A 21,529-nucleotide genomic window follows, 5' to 3' on the forward strand; every position below is an offset into this window, starting at 1 on the left:
TCATTGAAATTGATCCCAGACATGAAATCTCCAGAACATATTGTAAAATAAGAGACTCCAAAACCAGAAAATGTAAGACAGTTTCACAGATGTCAGACGCCAGTTGGATTTATTTCTTATTGTGCACTGCAGGCTAAGCAGAAAGGAACATTCTGCATGAAGCATAACATTTTATAGCCTAAGAAAATAAAATATTCACAATGAATTAATCATTAAGATTTCTGTGGGTCTGTGAGTGATAAACAATCAACTTCCCATAACTTTATTTTGGGAAATATATCTATGGGAAGAATGTAGGCAGATGTTTGGAATAGTCTTCTCTAGCTCAGTTTAGACAAGTAAAGTTAGTTTAGAGTAAAGATTACATATATACACATCTTTGCCAAAATAGTGCTGGCAAACTCAGTGTGGCCTCACATTTTCTTCACATTTCTCCATGGAGTGCTCAAAGGAAAATAACTTTCCCATTAAAAAGCAACCTGATGTTTCCGAAGTGTTGTCCCAGTAAAAGTAGAAGTTACTTAGGATAGGGTAACCTAAAAATGTTCAGGCATCATTAACAAGTTGACACTGCCACCGCAGACTCCGCTAACTGGGATATTAAACAGCATATTTGCTGTGCTCTCATTTCACCAGTATTTAATATTCTTTTTAGTCAGAATATAGAAAACAGTCTGGTCTTGGTGAAATCTTAATAGCTTAATTCACTGCCCAGACTACAGTTTTGAGCTCTCACTTTAAGTGGAATATCAAGGAATTGGCAGTCCAGAGGAAGGCAACCAAGATGGTCAGAAACACAAAGATCATGACCCAGAACAAGATACTGAGGGAGCTAGGATTTGGCAAAGAGACTAACAGGTTATCTAACATCAGTTCAGAGAGGGCAGCAGTCACAAACTGTAGCTGAGGAGGTTTAGTCTGAACACCAGGACCGTGACTTCTTCACTAGGAGGGAGGTGCAGCACTGGGGCAAGTCACCAATGTTCAATCCTCAGCTGTTGGATTAAAGACCTCCAGAGGGCACTGACAACCAGCCTTTCTGTCAGCCTGTGACTGCATACTTTGCCAAAACCACATGTGGACTATGGCCATCAATCAAATGACCAACAAGATGTCTTCATCAGTTCAGTCCTGTGTTTTGCCACCTAAAGTCTGGTTCTGGCACAGAGAAACAAAATCTAATGTTTTTGTTCAATGGTGCATTTATTACAGATGAAAGAATCCTATTTTGCAGGTCCATCCCATCTTATAGCATGAGGACAGAAAACAACGCTATTTGGCAAATAATTATTATTTTATCTGATAACAGAAAATGTACCAGAAGTCTGGTTGTGTAGCTGGAAGGTGTTTGAGATAATATAAGAAAAGAGAAGCTGCTGCTACTGTTACTATAAAGCCCCATTTGGAATGCATGGCATGCGTAGATTAATCAAAAAGCCCTAAATGCCATTTAATATTGTGTTGTATCATTATATCAAAAACACTTCAAGATTCTCTATGAAAGATGAGTAGTAAGATTGCATAACCCCATGGTTAAGTAAAAAAAACAGATGGAGCCAACAACTCTTAAAAAAAACAGCAGCAATTCCAAGTAGAGTCTCATCAGGAAAGAATATTTCTGCTCCAGGTGTCCATATTTGGGAAATTGTAGCTTAAAGTATTAGATGAGATCTGCTCTATGGAGAATACAGATGAAAGACATGTAGATCAGCGACATTCTTAAGACCAACAGAGGATGCTGGAGCTTTGTACATTCTATGAGGAACTGAAGCCAATTTAGGGACTGATTGCAGGGCATTAGGACTCAGCTTGAAACGATATATATCTTACCCTTTGCCAGGCAAAATCATGGCAAAGTCTCTTGTAGCATTGGAAGCGAGTTTGCTCTGTGTGTGCAGAGAGATCAGTAGAGCAGCATTAGTACTTTTGCAGTAAAGGCATCCACACCAAGCCACAGCCTGTTCATCTGATCTGGGTATAGTCTGGTCACACTTTTTGAAGGAAAGCAGATTTTCTCCAAAGAATTATGGAATCTAAGTGTTCAACCAGTGCCTGAGGTTGTTGCTAGAAAACCAGATCAAGAACCGACTTAAACCCTGGAAACGGGTATCATCAGATTGGATCTTACACTGAGCAGTGGCAAAGAATAGTGGCAATACTGCAGTTTTAAGTACCAGCAATGCCAAACCCCATGCTCGTGATTGCTGTGCTGTACTTTCAAAGGCAAATCTTGCACCTTGGTTTGCACCACTCTGCGCACTCAGTCTAGCTCTCATGCACTTCTGGGTCCATCGTCTCTTCCACTTCCCACTACAGAGCCAACGTGATTTCACTGAGAGCATGGGTACAGCTTCTCTGCTTCAGTGAAGCTGTGAAGCAGTCAAATGTGGCCCCTTCTTTCATTCTTCCGGACCATGACACTTATTCCTCTTCCCAGCCAAGTGCCAAAGCAGATCTGCAGTGCATAGAGTTTACAAATGATGAGAGAACATTGGAGGAGATCTTTTGGTTCAAAAGAGAAGAAGTATTACCAAGAAAGTGGGAGGAAGAAGAAGCAGGAGGAAGAAGTTGCAGGGTTCATCACTGGATAAATTCTCCTTTGATCAAGATCAAGTCTCATTCAGACCAGAGAGAACAGGAACAAGAGATAAAGTGAGGGATGAGAGATGGGTCACAACAATCACCCCGCTGACCTTTGTTCAATATGTATAATAATATCACTGTACTTGGAGACCTTGTGATACTTTCACACCTGTATTGTGAAAAATGCAGCTTGTGTCACCCACCATGAGATCTCACTAGAATAAACAGAAAAAATTCCAGAGATCATGGACTGATGCTTACTCAGCTGAAATTTCCATCCACAGAAGCATCTGTGCAACAGTCTACTAAATCATCTGTGCTCACTGCACGGAGGTAGAAATGAGTACATGATGTACCAGACAGTGGAAAACAAGTTCCTGTGATTAGCACAGATGACATGGAGTTACTGATAACTTTATGGGGAATACAGAAAGCTTAAGGCTTTTTTATAGGGCCACAGCAGTATAAAAGAACCTTAACTGCTGCATATGAAAATCAGACTTTTTTTTTTTTTTTTAAATGAGGGCTATTAGGTAAATTATTTTGATAAAGTAATATGGACAGATATAGGGAAGACTGAAGAGACAGAAAGAGCTGCAGCTCTCCTCATCAGTGACTGTGCACAGTGTGCAGTCTGACAGGAGAAAACTCAAGGGGGTAAAGGAAGTGTTTATGGTGTTAAAAACTTATGAACCAGGAACAGCAGCATTTAAGGAAGGAAAACAGACTTGAAGATGATGGGATGCATCCAGACAGCAAGAGGTTGGACTTATGCACATAGTCAGGAGCCAAACCACAAAACCTCCCTTCAAGTTAAAGCCATATGAAATGGTTAAGGCAGTGTGGTAGGGAACCACAAACACAAAATAAAGTGAGTACCCATGTTGTCAGAAAGAGGAAAAAGGAACTGAATGCCTTCTACCTCCTCCCCCATCAAATTCTGCTGACATCTCATCACATTGGCAATGGGACAAAATAATCTAATTCAAGATCAAGGATCTGAAAGAAAGTATAAAACAATTCACAGCACAAAACAGATGCTGCTTTAAGTCACTTTCTCAAGGAACTCATGTATTGAATTCCTTGAGAACACATTATCTTCCTAATCTGTTTTCTTCCTAAAGCTGATATCAAGCTTTTAGACATATCACTGGATATCAATATATAAAAAAAAATGCCTCTTAAATTCCCCTTCAATGGATTTAATTACACATTTTTTCACTGTTTTAGTTTGTGCCGAAAAGGAACTCTAAAAGGAAATGTTAGATCCTTCACAACAGTAATATCCAATGTCTTAAAAGAGAAGCAAGCAGCAGAATGCTAAGCATGCACTTCTGAGCATTTTTTCTTCTGACTCAAAAAGCAAAAATCCAGAGAATAAGAACACACACACACAGAGAGAAAGGCTAAAGCCTTTTAAATAAACACAGTAAATTCAGTAGGAATGTAGCTGCAAGCTCTGGAGTTCAGATGCATAGAACCATTCAGAACATAGCTGGAAGAGAGTCTGTGCCCATGCACATTGAGTATACAACAAGCCAGAAACATGGTGACCCATAAGCTAGAGAAATAATGAATTGTCATAAGTTCTTATTAGACATTAAAATGAGAACAGAACAAAAAACCTTGCCAAATTTATAGTGAGATCACTTAGCAGGACTGTGGTGATTAGCTAGAGGCCTTCTTTTCCCAAGCTTTGCTGAGCTTGTTTGCCCCAAATCCCTGGAACAAGCCCAGCCTAACTGAAGGAATTTACTAGCTCAACATGTGGAGAAGAGACATTACATGTATAAGAAGACCCTTTACACAGATGATACTGGAAATCATGGGGGCTAAAGCTATGGGGATGGAAGACACCAGTAAACAAATCTGGAATTTGTTTTCTAGATGATAGTTGGACCCAAATGTAGAAGGGAGTACAGGTTTTGTAAGCAGAAAGGAGGAGGTGATAAATTGCGTACATTCAATGTACTCATCATCAGATGTACTAGACCCAGGACACTCCTGTGCTGAGTTTTTTATGATCTGTTACAGGACACAGGCCTTGCAAAGAGTTTACAGTCTACCAGAAGGAAAATGAAGGAAAGAAGAATCCTCTTTCTTTGACATCTCAGAAACTGAGAGCTAGCGTTATTCTTATCCAGGTCCTCAGCTCAGTCTCAGTAGTAGTCAGGTGTGCAATGCTGTACAATACATGAGCCTAATAGATATGCAAAAGGACATCAGAAGACCACAAACTGAATGCCAGCTAGTACAAAACTAATCTCTTAAATCTGGCACGGACCTAAGATGAGTGCTTCACACAAGACTATAACCTATCTGGGGATCATGTTGAAAACAGGCAACATCACCGCTTTCCGTCAAATAAAAAAATGATAAAGCTATTTCAAAAAGGGCATCTAATAAAACATGGAAAACCATGAAGTGTGTTTATATTAGTATTCATTTTCAGAATGCTGTAATTAACTTCATCTGAGCAACTTCATCAACCAACAAACTAATCTTTGTTCTTTCTTAAGAAGGGAAAAAAAAATGCTGCGTTCACAACAAGTCCATCAAGAAGGCAAAGTTTTGGAGTACACAGCCATTTGAGAATCAATTCATCCCATTAAAGGAAGAAAAAGAACTTCTTTCTTCTCAGTGAATGTAGAAGCTACTAAGTTCTTACACAACCAAGAGGATATGCAATCAGCTTTCCCCTAGAAAATGCAAGAAATAGAAAAGCCCTGCTGGAAGATATACTCATTTTTATTTACCTAGGAATGTAGCTGGAGAGAGGAGTAGAGTGGGAGGAAATTGGTTTTGATTGAGACTTGGAGGTGCTAATGCAGTAGGAAATAGTTACAAATCAGAATACTAAAATGGGACTGTGTAAACAGCTTGCTTCTAACAGGAGCTGCTTAAGAGAAGGGAAGTTCCTTTCTAACGTAGACTACATAGCCATGCTGTTATTGCACATGGATGGACATTGTGTGCTTCTCAAACTCACTACAAAGGATAAATAGCAGCCAGAACAGTGTGACTAAAATATGAATGCCTTAAAACAGTATTGAAGCTAATGAAGGTCAGATGATTTGCAGTCAAATTAATTCAGAGTCAGTCAGCAAATAAAAACCGCTGACTATCAAATGTATATGCACAAAGGCTCCAAAAATGTGCCTGAGCAAATCATCAGCTCATGTCCAGTGCCATAAAAGATTGCAGGTTTGGTTATAAGCAACTAGCACATTTGCAAAACTCTCAGTAGACCAGTGGGATCTTTTGCACTGTAGAGGCTACGTGTGAAAGGCGCCACACTCCTCAGCTTCTCCGTTCAACTAGCTGTGCTCCAGTTGCTGTATGCAGCCCACCCTCTCTGCTGACAGCAGATTATTGCATTCACTACACGAGAGATTAGATAACTGCTCTAGATAAAACTCCTAACTTTAGGGCTGTTAAAGGTAGAGAAGGTAAACTCTAGATTGAAAGACTAGGACATGACTTTACTATTTGAACTCATCTTTTAGCCTCTCTATGTCTGCAGAACATGGTTGATAATGCTTATTTTGCTACAAAAAAAAAAAAAAAAACAAAACCCTGAAGATTGTGAGTTGCCCATACCACGGAGGAACATGCAGCTGCCATCAAGGAAGATGATAGCCAGAGAATAAGGGCAAGAGAATTTCCAAGAGAGATCCTCTATGAAGGTATCAATATGGAAAAGGAGAAGTAGGAAAACAAGAGCTGCTGAAGGGATGTAGACCCGTGGCTGTGCGGGTGATGCATCTGGTTAAGAACAAATTTCTATCCATTCACCAATAAAAAAATCAGTATTCAGCTTGTAGCATATGGATTTTGCTGAATATGACTTTCAGAGGCATTTAGAGGACTTTAAATGCAGGGGAACACCACAGTTGAATGTCTTCAATCAATCTGCTTAGGAAAAAGACAATGTTTCTCTATCTTATTTACAGAAGGGAACAATTATCTGACAGCCAGCATATTCCTCAGCCTGGATATACTTGCAGCTCCACACACCACCAGCAGAGAAATTACACTCAGGATGCCACAGCCAGATGCAGTCAGATCCCCACCAGTATGTATGATGCCACCAATGCCGTCAATTAAATAGCTCCATCAGAGTGAAAACAGACACAGATATGATGAAGATTTAGTTCTGATATGAACGTCTGGAATGCCCTTGGCATGTAATTTATCCCAAGAATTACGGTAGACACTTTCTCATCTCATGCAATAAAAATTCTATTTACAGAATTTTGGTACATTCGTCTTCTGCTGATGCTTTTTCCAGGGAATTTATTTATTGAATTTTAATTATTTTCAGTTAGACTTTGAAGTTATTACTTTCTCCTTTACAAACCCAACACCAGAAAGTATAGGTTGCGAAAGAGAGAAGTGTTTTCACTTAAAGCAAGAGGAAATCCTGTTCTTTTTGAATAAAGTGTTAAACCACAACAGGATATGAAATATGTGGGGATGTGCAGAAAAAAGGAGGAGAGAAAAAAAAAAAGGCTGCTTTGGACAGACACAAGAGGGTAAATTTTCTGTAAGGAGAGAAACCAGTGACGCTGAAACAACACAACTGAAAGATCTGAAGGGTTAAACTGTCTATTTACTGAGCCATCAAGTAGGCAACACAGCTGTATCAACAGGAAAGTGGAATCTGGACTCAGAAGTGCATTTTTAACTTGTCCTTTTCTTTCTCAAATCTACCAAGGAGATTAACAGTTCAGATTTAATACAAAAATAAAGATCTTGACTGTGTAGTTTCTGCAGCAATGAAATACAGAGAGGGGAGAGAGCAGGCTCCATTGTGCTGGCAGCTGAACAGCACTTATCAGCAATAGCATTCACTTTCCAGGCCACCACGAAGACATAAAGCCTATTCAAGGTTGAAGGAGGTCTCACATGATGGGAATTTACTGGCTTGAGGATGACTGCCAGGCCCTAAGGTCGAACTGAGCCAGAAGCAGCCAAAACACTGCAGATCAGACCTCCTGTGACTGTCCACCTCTCATCATACACATCCACATTTTGCCTCATCTCCAGGTCACTTTTCTACTCTCTCTACTACTCTCCTTGGCTGTTTAACCTATAAAGCTGTAATTTTAATTTCCTATTTCTCCATTTTTTCAGCCAAGCTAGCAGGTTCAGGAGAGTCTAAGTCTCACTGGTTTCAATTCGGATTCAGACACAAAGCAGAGAAAAATAAAGAAATATCAGAACGCATATGTGGATGCAGTCAGAAGTTCCTGACTCTACAAAGACCTCCCATTACCTTTCCAAGAAAACAACTGAATTCAGAATTTTGATTGTAACACGCAAGGGCTTTTCTCCCCACTGTTTCTGTTACAGAGGATACCTGCTAATGTACTGTGTAAGCCTGGGATAATATTCATTTTCTGAAATCCCTCTAGCTCATCAGAACAATAGAAAAAGGCAGAGAATATGTTTGGCTTTATCAGAAGATGAGTAAAAAAATGTCGGTCTTGCTACTTACATGTCACTCGGGGGACCCTGCCTGTTCAGCCTCTTTTATTGGGAAAAACAAAATACAGACACACAAGCCACAAAACTTTTATACAGAAACTGATGCAAAATGAGAACGAACAACACTAATTTTCCAAATGCACTCATGAGTTTTTAAGCCAACAACCAATAATTTAAAGCCTGCTACAAACTGCACTGTGGCTGAGGGGAGTTCAGGATTGACCCGAGGCTTCAGGGAGACCTTATATCGACCTTCCAGTACCAGAAGGGAGCCTACAAGAAAGCTGGGGTGGGACTTTTTACAGAGGCTTGTAGTGATAGAACTAGAGGCAGTGGGTATAAACTGGAGAGAGGCAGATTTAGACTAGGCATAAGGAAGAATTTCTTCATGATGAGAGTGGTGAGGCACTGGCACAGGTTGCCCAGGGAAGTTGTGACTGCCCAGTCCCTGGAGGTGTTCAAGGCCAGGCTGGATGGGGCCTTGAACAGCCTGATCCAGTGGGATGTCCCTGCCCATGGCAGGAGGGTTCGAACTAGGTGATCTTTAACGTCCCTTCCAACCCAAACTATTCTATGATTCTGTGACCCTTGAGGACTATCGTCTCACACCCCATATTCAAAGATGCCATAACAGTTAACTCCCCAAAAGAAGGCAACAGATACTGTCTGCTTTTTTAGTGGTTTTTCAGAAGAAGATGTCTGGAGTTTGCATTCATTCTGCCACATTTTTGTCTCGTTCTTCATCTTCAAGAGTGATTTAGATCCATACCCTGTATTTTTTCGGGTGATTATCCAATCCAGTGTATATGTTGATCTACTATTTCATGCAGTAGATCTTAAGCGTATCAGACAATCCACTATGGTAGCAGTTTGGGGAAAAAATGTATGAAAACTGTAGGAAGTGTACATAATTTAAACTTTAATAGCCTTAAAAGGAAATAATAATCACAAAATATTATGAAATTAAAAGATATAAAAAGCCACAGTGGTTTTCCACAGGCAGAGGCTGAAAATCCAAAGCAAGGCATCAGGTAGGTTTGTTACATTAATATCATTCAGAATGACTACTATTCAAAAGCATGGTGTTATTCCAAAATAGTGTTTCTTCAGCACTGAGCATGGGGTTAATGAATAAATTCCCATCCATCAATGCTCTGAGATCATCCCTGCATGGCCATTACATTGAAAAACAGTTTTGTAGCAGGCATTTGACCATCTCATACTCTGGAGACTCATATGAAGAGGAGGGCACCTGAGCCTGTGGGTGCATGGGCAATGGGGTCACTGGTCCTGGTTTAACTGCCTTGGCCAGCGCCACCCACACCCCAAGAAACAATGTGTGCCTGATGCTGACAGGGTAACAATGTGGGGTTCCCCCACCCACATTTTGGCTGCTCATAGTAGTAGCTGAGTAGAGCATTAAGGATGAGGAGCCAGCAGGATCACAGGGAGAGATAGCCAAGGGGAGCTTGGAGAAAATACCATCCATGTGAATTGACCATTTGAGGCTTGAGAGATGGGCTGATCCAAACAACTTTTCTAAAGCACATTCACTTTTTTTAGCAAGAATCACTACAGGGCAGCAGTCAGCAGAGTGATGTCTACAAACAGCATCCTTTCCCATGTGTTGTGAAAAAGGAGGAGGGGGTGGTGATGAGTCCCTGAAGAGGGGGAAAAGGCTGTTCCTGAAGAACTGGCCCAGAAATGGCAAAAAGAGCAAACTCAGGCAATAGGAAGGAGGGGGCTCGGAAAAGGCCAGAGCTAGCTTTCAAGCCAACCTAAGTTTTGCACAATAAACACTATTCCAGACACACTCGAAGCTCAGATTCTGTTTTAATAAGCAACAGAAAGCCCCTAAAAGCATCTGTACCTTCCCTCCTGTCCCCAACAAAAGCTGACCCATTGCAAATGAGGAAGGAAGAAAAGAAGAGAAGCCAGTATCTTTGCCTTCAGCTTTTACAAGTCTTTGGGAACAAAAGCACTGCTTTCAAATTAAATACAGTGGAAACTACAAGTGGGGAAACTAGCACACCTCCTGGCACAAAATCATGAAGAAAAAAGAAAAGGAATGGAGACATTAGTATAGGAAAATTATGTATTGTGCTGGAGAATGAATCCTCCTGCCCCTTAAGTCAGTGGAAACAGAACTGAAATAAAGGGTTTTGGTAAAAAAGCTGCCAGAGAATGAACTTAAAATAACTAGTGAAACAGTAAATGTGAAGGCTGATATACTCAGAGGTATCAGCTCTCTGGATGGGAATGCACGAGCAGCACTTGCAAGGGCAAGGAGACTGTGTCACAGCCTGCTTCTAGGAGAAATTTCTCATGGTGGAAAACAGCACCTTTTGTGATGAGGAAATTGTTAAATAACCTGGTTCTAATATGGGTCCCAAGAGTGAAGTGACTGTCCCAAAGACAGACAGGATGTCTGTGGCAGAGCTAAATATAGCAGTTAGATTTCTTGTTCCTGCACTGCAACCATACCACGATCCCTCCTCCTACACACAGCTAATAAACTAAATTTTTTAGTTCTTACTGGATGTGAAAAAGAAATTGTTCCACTAAACAGACTGTCAATTCAGAAAAGTCATGTAAATGTGAAGTATTTTATCTTTCAACCACCACATTCACCCAATGCCTGCAAAGGGGCAAAACTCTTTCACCTCTCCAACACCTTCAGATCCAAACAATCAGTAGTGATTAGCAGTTTATAAAGTGATGCATCTGTACAAAGTGATTAAATGGGTTATGCTGCGATGCCTGCTGGGCCACAAGTCTAAAACAAACAGGCAACAAAATTCTTGTTTCTGATCCAGAGGCCTGTTGACATTATGAACGGCACGAAATAATGAAAATAAAACCCCAAACAAGCAAAACCCAACCCGCTTTCTTAGGCCAGGGTATTGCTGCAGCTCCACCACAACCCACTGCTGCTGGGAGTCCTGGAGTGTGGCACTGGAGCGCTTTGGCAGGTTACAAGGAGAAAGTTGCTTAGACTTCATGCCCATCAACACCTGTATTGCCTCCCAAAAAACACACCATGCAAATGCTGTCACTCCCCCGTCCTAAACAACCCTAGACTGGAAAGGGGCAACATCACAACCTTTCAACTGTCAACACTGCTGCTTTCACACATAGAGGAGGATATCGGCTATGTGTTTTGTCTCCAGGAGAATGAAGATAAATTTCTAATTATATGGGTACTGACATTTTTGCTTGTCTCTGCATAACTAGTGTTGGCTGCCTGTAGCCCACAGCCAGCCAAGCAGGAGTGGGAGCTCTGAGCAGAGCTGAAACACAGGCAGGAGTTTGGTCTCTGAAGTCACCGACACGTGAGGGCAGTGTTGGTGCATAAATGATACGGCTGTGGTGCTTCCTGCAGCCCTGCACAGCACTCAGCTCCTTCAGAGCATTCCTCCTGGGCCAAGGCTGCTCCATAGACATCATTTGTGCCAGAAAAAAACACATTTGGGAAGTGTACAGGGAGGGAGGTGTTAAGACAGAATATTTAAATTCACACAGCACCAGCTGTAGAGGCAGTTTTTCTAAGAAAGGTTCCCTTTTATTTTACAGGGTGAACAATAAAACCAAGATCAACACATTTATGGCCGTACAGTCACGTGGGAATGAGACAAATGCAATTCTTTAATTATTCCTCTATAAAATGGTAGAATCATTGAGGATGCAGGGCTTTAAAGGGATCTTAACTGTGCTGCTGTAATATACATTTATTCCTCTAAACAAATACTCCAGCCTCCCAGGTGATACCCTGGAAAGCATTTTAATGTTGCAGGAAGGCTGGGGAGAAACAGTCAGAAATACAGCATGAACATCTTGAGTGCAAACAGACTGCCTATAGGATACATATGGAACAACTGACACAAACATAAAAATACAGGGGCAAAATGGCCATATGCAAACACGCATGATATGTGTGTCTATGTAAATCACACAGAATTAAGCATATAAACTAAAAGAAGCAGCACGTTCTTATCTGAGCCTGAAACCAGGCACGTAATGCACTGTTCCACTGCACGCTCAGGAGCTCACCCACACCCAGGCAGCTTTGGCGGGTGAGGAACTCACCAGCCTGCACTGGCTCAATCACACCACCTCTTTGGGGAACCCCAGTGCACCGAGGAAGCTAAGTACAGTTTTTGACTCAAGATCTGGAAAAATAAGTCAAGTGACCCTCAGAAATCCACTACCTTATAGATATCAGCTTGTAGCTTCTCTGACCTTTATGTATTTTAAAATGTAATTTTAAATATATATGCTTGGCAGTCTAGTAAAAAAGCGAACATTAATATTTAATTGTCTCCATAAATGTGTTAGATAACAATGATGTAATTACATATTTATACAGTAAATGAAATACCTAGGGTCGAATGTGCAAGAGTAAAGAAAGAAGGCAACTAAATTTGCTTTCATTCTCTTACACTACAGTATATCAGCCCACACACAGATGCTATAGGTATGACCTAGTCCTCCCAGACCAAGATCCAGCAGGAAATATTGCCAGCAGTGCTTATAAATATATCACCTGCTGAATGGCCAAAATAGTTAATGCAACCTGGATATTTTCCTAATTAATTTTCCACCCTTTTTTTCTCATAAAAATGTAACCAAAGAGTTTTATAGTGTCATCCACTTGCAGATTTTCAGCATTGGCTACAGTTTTTGTGGTTTGATCCTTCCTTGCTAAACAGCTAAAATGACACTTCTATTACTCTAAACCCAAAGAATTCATAGTCTGTGCGGAGCCAAGTACATTTACCAGCCTTTCAGAGCAGCGCTTAATTGCCCCCATATGGATTTTGATGTCTCTGCCTTCTTATCTATCCAGATACAGAAGTTTCCCTTCTTCATAGCAGATATAAGGTGGTAAACATAAATATGAGTTGTACCATAGTTGATCATAATAGACATCCAGGAATATTTTGGTGGGCTTTAAAATCCAGAAAGGAGGATCCACAGATCCAAAAAACAGAGGTGCAGAGTGACCTTTTGCATTACAAATACAAGAATGCCTGAGACACCATTTATGAGGCATGGCTGTGACAAGAATGCAAGTGTTCAGAGCACAGTCACAAAATGCTTTAAGATAGCAATGGCATTTTAGAGGGAAGTTACCAGTCTCTCTGCAGAGCTCTGGTGGATTAGTGATCTGCCCAGTGCAAGAAGGCTGGTCCCTTCACGGAGTAAAACAAATTCACCAGTGTCACTGTTTCAGGTGCTTAGTGTTGTCTTCAAAAGGCACTAAACTGAGTTTCAGCAAAGCCATGCTCCCTTCTTTTTTCTTTAATATTCTTTTCACAGGTCAAGCATGACTTTACTGTGTTCTTTCGATTTTATATATATACTACATATAACAGTTCCATGTTTCTAAATCTAATGTAGCTACTAACTCTGTCAAGTTAGACAGTTGCATTGTAGAGATGTAGTAATCAACATAATGCTTCATATCCACTTGGAAGCCTTTAACTGGAGATTTGGTCCAGAGCAAAGGAGGCTGAGGGGAGACATCACTTTTTACATGAAAGGAGGTTTTAGCAAGGTGGGTCTTGATCTCTTCTCCCAAGTAATAACCAATAGGACAAGAGGAAATGCTCTCAAATTGCACCAAGGGGGGTTTAGATTGGATATTAAGAAACATTATTTCAATGAAAGAGTTGTCAAGCGTTCAAAGAGGCTGCCCAGGGAAGTGGTTGAGTCATCATCTCTGCAAGTATTTAAAAGGCATGTAGATGTGGTGCTTATGGACATGGTTTAGTAGTGGACTTGGCATTGTTAAGCTTACGATTGGATTTGATGAACTTAAAGGTCTTTCTAAATGATTATATTATTTCAGTACTCTCGGAAATGAAAGGTTCACACTGAGTTGACCAGGAGTTTGTTTCAGCTCTAAGAAAAAGGTATAAAAGCAGCCAAAGCATTAAAGATATTGTGAATTTTGTTCATCTGAGTGTCAGTGAAATGTTGGACCAAGTGACCTTGCTATGCTGTCCCATCACCAAGCATGAGATATTTTTTCTTATAACTCATTCTGAATCTGCAAGGCAAGCTCTGAGGGAAGGTCATTTTGCAGGGCTGGAAGTGCTCCATGACAACAAAACACTAATTGTGTACATGTCCAGCAACATAAGGATCAAGGAGACTCACAGACCTCCATAGACGATGCATGAGCCCACACTTATTTATGCAAATGCCTCTCAGGTTCCCCTTTGGGCTCATCACACACCATCCTGGAGTTCACAAAACTTGGCCCTCCAAGTTGCTCATACTTCATTTGCTTTATAGGTTAAGTAGAATGACAGACTAAGTCTAATAAAACAGACGTGGGAGACACTGAGAAAGAGAAGAGGAATACAGAGATGATCACACAGTCCTGGAATGCATTACCAGCCCAAGTATTAGAAATTCATTATTTAAATTGTGCTTAGCTTAAGTGTTATCTTCTTCCATAGCTATTTCAGCCCAAAGGCTCTCCTTTCCTTCCTCATCCACAACAAAAATCACTTGTAGAGCAGAGCCAGCTGTTGGCACCCACAGAGGTAAAAATGCCTTTTCCCTCTTCTACTTTTCCATATCTAGCCCAGAAGCAAGGATTACACGTCAAAGCCCAGCAGTAGTCTGTTAGAAGGCACTAGGGATTAAGAGGACTTTAGAAGCTTCACCCAGGACGCCAGAACAAGCTGCAGCCATGAGGGAAATACATAAGGTTTCAGTATGGATGCAATAAAGAGACACCAATGGAGGTACCTCCCAGAGTGGGAAGACCACCAACCAGGGTGCAGGAGAACCAGTGATCCTCATGCACAGCCAGGAAATCTGGAGCAGCACTGGAGAACATTTGCACAGAGCTGCTAAAGCAGCAAAGTCCCTTGTCCTAGGATCATATCTGTAAAAATAAAGCCCTGTGATCCCCCTACTAACCTACAGCAATGGGAGGCTGAAGGCAACTCATCCCAGGACGCAGTAAACCCTGAATGGGACAAAAATTCAAAGAGGGAGTGATGGGGAATTCAGTGATGTAAGCCGAGTCCAAGAAACGGTGTCTGAATTCACAGTGGACATCAGAACACAGAAAGAAGACATATGAGTAGACTTCATTTGGGCCCATCACTGCCAAGACAACAGCTGTCAGTCCAAGTTTCTATTTAAAGAAACAGAAAATTCAGCTTTTACCATAAACACCTAAAGAATGATGATGGTTGAGCTATATTATAAGAAAGCAAAGAGGGAATCGAGTGGAACATTTTAATCCAAGGGAGCCTACCTGCAGCTCTCAGTGACAAATCTGAAAGACTGAGGAAGCCTTACTTTGCTTTCTGGTCCACAACATGAGACACTGTCAGGTTTGATATTCAAATTTATCTTCAGCTGAAGCTGTGGGCATCCAGCTTTCACCAGGCCACAGTTGCCAATGTTCACATACAGGATACTATTTCTTTTTTTTTAAAAAAAAGCTTCATTTCCACTTGTGCATGAGAGTCAGGGCTGTCCAGACAGGAATGTTCAAGACCTCTATGGGACACTGAAACCATCCAAGAAGAGCAGTTCTCCATAAACTGAGCACTGGCAGGATGCCAAAGCAACTCTTAACATCCCCAGGTGGGAGCCTGGAGCTTCTGAAAAAAAGAAGTCATATGTCCCATGTGGGTATGGAGGACTTCTGAAATTTTTGACTGAAGTCTTTTCATAGCACCTGGAGGAAGGTAGAGGAAGCTAAACATACACAAGCCTTTCAAAGGACAGACACACAGTATCATCATATAAATCTCATGCTTTTGCTAAACCCCACAGCTATGATTTTTAACTAATGCCTTTCCCTGGACAACCTCCCACCCCACCCCAGCAGAATACTTGCACTGCAGGCAGGACTGGCACAGTGTGAAATGGAGGCAGGACCTGCCCGAAGTGACAGAAAAAGGCAGTGGAGCAACTGCAAGGGGGTGAGGGAGCCAGTTCCTGTCCCCAGCTCTGTTTTGGCTGATGTTTGCAAAGAGACTCTTTCACACTCTCAGCTGATGGCTATCAAAGCAAATTCAGACACTGACAGGGGAAGTTATGAAGAAGATGTATAAAAGCCTGCTGCTTTCAGCAAAAATTCTGTGTTTGTGTTCTTAGAAGGTATCTTTGCTTCATCAGAAACAAACTTGAACCTCTGATCCACTGGAAGCACATTCAGTGCTACTTTCAGGATCTTGCCTTGGAATGGTTTCATTCTGCAAGCGGTTTTGTGCAGAGGGACTGCAAAATGAAAGCCTAGCTTTGGGAAAGCCCCAGAAATGATCCAGTCATACCTATAGGGATTACGTCTACCAGCTTTGAGCCACGAGGTACTCATATGCATAACTGAAAGTTCAGGTGTTACAACCAGAGTAGTTCTAATTGACATTTACAATATGGAAGTGGAGGATAGAAGCCCCTCTAAAGAGAAGTGTTTTGTCCCTGTCTCTGGTAACCAGATGATGTCAAGCAACAAGGAATGATGAGAAGGTTAGAGGGACAAGACACATCCACTTTGAGCCCATGCTGCCTGAGGTGCATTATTATCCATAATGCAAACCTGTAGCCTTCCGTTAAGAAGCATTCAATAGACAAACCTCACCTTCCCTAGAGAGCCATGTGATTTTTGCAGGCACGGAAGAGGTGTCTGGAACTTTTACCATTAGACTATATATGAGCTGCTAGCAAAGTAAATAGATAAATGAATAAAGCAATCTGTAACCTTTTTTTTTTTTTTCTTTTTTGGTTCGAGTTTGATCAGAATGTGGTTTCATTTGGAATAGCCCAAAGAAATGTAATCATTTTTTCCTGCCACTAAAACCAAAATTCTTGGGCTTACATCTGTGCCAATAAGTCTTATAAAAAGGAGAAGTTATAACTAGACATTACGGTTCTCAAACCACTTTCCACACAGCCTGAGGCTGCCCTGATCTTGGGTCATTACTGGAGACTATCTGGTGAAATTAATGGTCACAAAGGAAATGGTACCTATATAAATCCATCATCAAACAACACTCTGCCCTCTCTCTCCCACTAAGGGCAAAAGCCTGGTGGTTGTGTGATATGACTGCCATCACATCAAATAAAAGTGTCAATACCTGCCTACTAGTTGATGCTATTTGCTCTTTGACCTGTTGATTACCAGCATCTTTAAAGGAAAAGCCTGAAGGTTGGTATTCACCTCTCTTCTACACACCACCCATTCCTCCACTTCAAAAACTTTAGAAACTCCCGATGCTGTTCTTCCTATACTCATTATGTACAAAGTGCAGAATTGCTCAACCTGTATGGGACATTTTGTCCCATTTAAATAAGGATTCTCTTATCTGCTGGCTCATCAGGACTAGATGTTGAAGATCCTGGCTCTGATTCTTCAATGCACAGCACTGAAAGAGGACAACACATCCATCCTTAAATTCATTGCTGTACAGATGACTCAGGCACTGAGGGATCTCTACAGGACTCGGACTCCCATGGTCTCTGCCCTTATATCTATGAAAAAAAGTATTTTAAGAAGTACTTGAAAACTTACACATGAAATTCCTATTATGCTCAACTATTGTTCTCTTCCCAAGCCCATCACCTGTGCAGTTATGCCTTAGTAAAAAAAACTTGTTGATAAAACTCAGTAACTGCCTGCAGCTTAATACAGTACTGGAGGATGGGTGACACACTCACAGAACTTGATAGCTGCCTTCTGAAATGCCCTTTGAGACCTACCTGACCTTCCCATATCAACTCCGCTGCCTTTCTCCTTGGAACAACTATATATATTCCAGATACATTCCAGATAATTAACGCTCCTCTTTCCCAGTGGAGTATATTTTTCTGTTTGTATTTCTTCACATATGTGAAGAGTGACAAGTTGACAGTGAGACTATAGGATTTTGCCTTTGCATAGTGAGTGACCTGCCAACACTATCACTCCATGAATACCTCTGCAAGGAAAGAACTTTATTACTATTGTGAAGATGCCATCAAGGATGAAACATAACAGACAGTGAGGGGGACAGTGTCAGAGCTTTATTAGCATTCATCTTTCATGACCCATGTGACTTAGCTAAGATACCTCTTGTGAGCAGGGTGGCCATGCCAGCTGAATATTCACAATATTCCACACAAATTACAATATCCCTTGCTCCATCAGAAATCCTACCCTTAAGCACACCAAACTAAGCCTACTCTTCTCCCAAAAGTCCTTTAAGTATTGCATAGGCTAGTACTGCCTCCCAGTTGTTCTCCCCAGCCCCCTCTCATCCCTCCGTGCTATACATCCCTGTTCCCTCTCTCCCTTATGCATGACAGACAGAAATCTGCCATTCATCAGCCTACCACCTTTGCATTCCACCCTAGTTCAGGTGTGGAGAAGACCCACAGCAACTCTGGTTATTACTTGAGAGAAATTGTCCCTACTCAATGGTTTCTAAGCACAACCCTCTAAGGTCCAACTCTGCAGGTGCATTCAGGAGGTGACAGTACCCCGGGATGCTCTGGAGGGACACAGCTTCACTTACCCTATTCAATGGAGAGCTTGAACTAAATCAGTCAAGACTCAGGAATCTTTTCAGGCTACTTTTGACACTCTTTCAAACACTTTTAGATACTCTTTAGACTGAATATGGTGCCAGAAATATTTGGATTGCACTCACTTACTCACCCCCACAGCAAGCTCATATGTCTGCATGTGCTCACACATACTTTCATACTACAGCAGCTTTTTTGTAAAAAAACAGGGAATATCAAGGGAATCCAAGACAACCACTGTAAAATTTTCAAGGCTCACTCAGATCTCCTCTAGTAACACTGTTTGTGCGTGTCAGGGCGGGGGTCGCTCCCTCTGCATGACTTTTTACTTGTTCAACAAAAATCAACCAAGGTAAGAATTAACTTACCTCAGAGAGCCCAAAAGGTGCATTTGGTTTGCATGTTCTTAGTTCTGTGTTTTGTGTCATATTTTTTTTCTAGCGGTGGCACCACTATCAGTCCATCTCCATGTTCAAGCAGGACTTACCGCTTTGCCGTCTGCTTTCACACAGGTGCATCTAGTGTACCACACCATGCGTGCTATTTTCTTGCTTTAATGCCTAGCCTTATCTCACGACACACAAGCCAATCCCTGACACCAGCAGCCAAGCAAAGCTAAATCCCCCCTGCGCAAAGCGGTTGTTGTTACCCCGTCTCTCTGAACAGACGTGATGGTCTGACACTGCTCCACGTGTGTCCGGCTCAGGGAATGTCCCAGCCTCAAGTCGGGCAGCTCAAGTGCATCCCTTGGACCCACTCTCTTGTATGTCTCTTTATGGTCCCCAGGGATGCTTGACCCCTGAGTCCAGAGACGCCTGTAGGGATGGGGATGGGGGTGAGGAACACACCAGGTCCCTCTGGGAACAGACAATCCCAGCACCCACTGCCTCCCTCTCATGGTGGTCACCTTCCTCAACACAACAGCTCTCAGCAACCAGCTCTAATCCCTGAGGATGTCACACTAGCCACAAGCACGCACCAGGAGAGGAAAAGCAAAACAAATCATCTTCTGAAACAAGTGGCTTTTCCTTACAAATTTCTCCAGAGAGGAGGGGAAGGAAAGCAACTACTGCCTGTGTGGATCGGGCAGCTCCAGAGATAGGGAAGAGGGGGAAATAAACCCGTCCTCCCCTGCCGGTGCAGAAGCATCTCCGGCAGCTGCTCACCTGCACCGCTCCTGCTCCCGGTCCGAGTTCCTGCTACGGCTCCCCCTTTCCCCTCCAACCCACTCCCCTCACAGCCTCGCTCTGGCTGCTTCAGACAGAAGCAGCTGGGTGGTCACCCACAGAAGTGGGTGATCTTTTCCTACTTGTTTCCACAATACAATTAGAAGCAATAAAAGGAAGGGAAAAAAAATTAAAAACCGCTTACTATTGATTTCTGTTCAGGTCCACCTGGATGCTAAGCAGAGATGGACTCAACTCAGAGACACTTCTGCACTCTTTCCTTTTTCCTCTCCTCTCCTCTCCTCTCCTCTCCTCTCCTCTCCTCTCCTCTCCTCTCCTCTCCTCTCCTCTCCTCTCCTCTCCTCTCCTCTCCTCTCTCCCTCTCCTACTCCTTCTTCTCCTTTCCTCCTTTCCTTCCCTCCCCAGCTCGCCTTTTCCTCCCTTTCATTCCCTTTCCTCCCCAGCTCACTTTTCCCTCCTCACTCTCACGTCTCTCATCCCCTCAAAGCTCACCAGTATCCATGCACCACACTCAGCTCTCCCAGCCAACTGTGCACTAACTCCAAGAGTGTTTGCAGAAGTCTCTCCTGCAGTTTCCAAACTCACCTGCAAAATGCTGCTTGTTGCTAGAATCCAGGGCAAAAGCCACCTCATCCCTGGAAGCCGGGATTAAATACATTGATTGAACCCAGATTTAGAGCCGTTTTGAACAAGAACACCACTTTGGGAAATGCAGAGCAATCCTGAACTGGCAACCTATCCTAAGCAGTCTGCCTTTTTCTCTTGGCTCTTTGGGGATTTTATTAAAGACAGATCTGACGTCAGGGAGAAGGACAAGCCCTGCATTTTTCCTCTGGAGAAACTTTTCCTGCCTTCACGTCTTCATTTTTGTGTGTGGTGTTGTCCCACCTCCTGCACTGCTGTTAGCCAAAGGGCTCTTAAAGGGAAAGCTGCAGCACTGTGGTCTGTTGCACTGCAATTTTATCACTGCAATGAAATGCTCAGAGCTTATGCCTTATGTTGCTTGTGGCATCCAGAGTCTTGCAGTTTAGCTAGTCTGAAAAGAAACATTTGATCTGGCTTTACTGATTGTGGTCAAATATTAATGACCTAACATGCGTGCAAACACACACAGATGTTTAATTTATTTTATCTTTTAAAAAGAGTGGCTTAATATGAAGTACTGAAGGGTCTATGTCCTGAAATGCACTCCAAGGGAAGCACTCTGCTGGCTCCCTCTGGACCCTCCTCTTTACAGAGCAACCCACTTGGGGAATGAAAGGAAGGGCATACTAATTCCCTGCCATGCTACGCATCCCTTCAATGGTTTTGGTGGAGTGTATCAAAGTATGCATCAGCTCCTGGACCAAGCTGTATTTTTATCCTGTGTCAGTAGTGGGCATAACAAATATTGCCCAAGTACATGGAGGTGCAAATGCCACCCTGAAAAGAGCTAAATTTTCTGATCATCTGTATCCCTGTTAATATAAGGATTTTGGCTGTCTCGTCTGTGCTGTGGTTTTCTCCTTTTACCTACGTACAGATACAGTATTTTCCCTCACTCCTCTAAATCTGAATTCAAAGAATTTAAAGTTTCTTTCATCCTTAAAATGAAATACAATAGTGTAAGGCAAATTCCCTTGCAGAGGGAATAAAAAGCATATTAAACAATTTTACAGATCTTAAACCCAAGAAAGAGTTGACATGTTAAAAAAGAGATGTCAAGTTAAATTTTGAAACAGACAAGCCTTCCT

At 42.0% G+C, this 21,529-nt stretch overlaps 1 protein-coding gene across 1 annotated transcript in view; it reads right to left on the reverse strand.

The window, feature by feature from the left end:
• Nucleotides 1-20,653, reverse strand: part of CCN4 (cellular communication network factor 4) — a 38,792-nt gene extending 18,139 nt beyond the window's left edge. Inside the window, exon 1 of the mRNA XM_009560021.2 lies at nt 20,382-20,653. Coding sequence (XP_009558316.2) covers nt 20,382-20,429 — 48 coding nt within the window. The 5' untranslated portion in view covers nt 20,430-20,653. The remainder of the gene's footprint in view (nt 1-20,381) is intronic.
• Nucleotides 20,654-21,529: the final 876 nt, after the last annotated feature.

The sequence above is a fragment of the Cuculus canorus genome, chromosome 2, assembly GCF_017976375.1.
Source record: "Cuculus canorus isolate bCucCan1 chromosome 2, bCucCan1.pri, whole genome shotgun sequence".
Classification (NCBI taxonomy): Eukaryota; Metazoa; Chordata; class Aves; order Cuculiformes; family Cuculidae; genus Cuculus; species Cuculus canorus.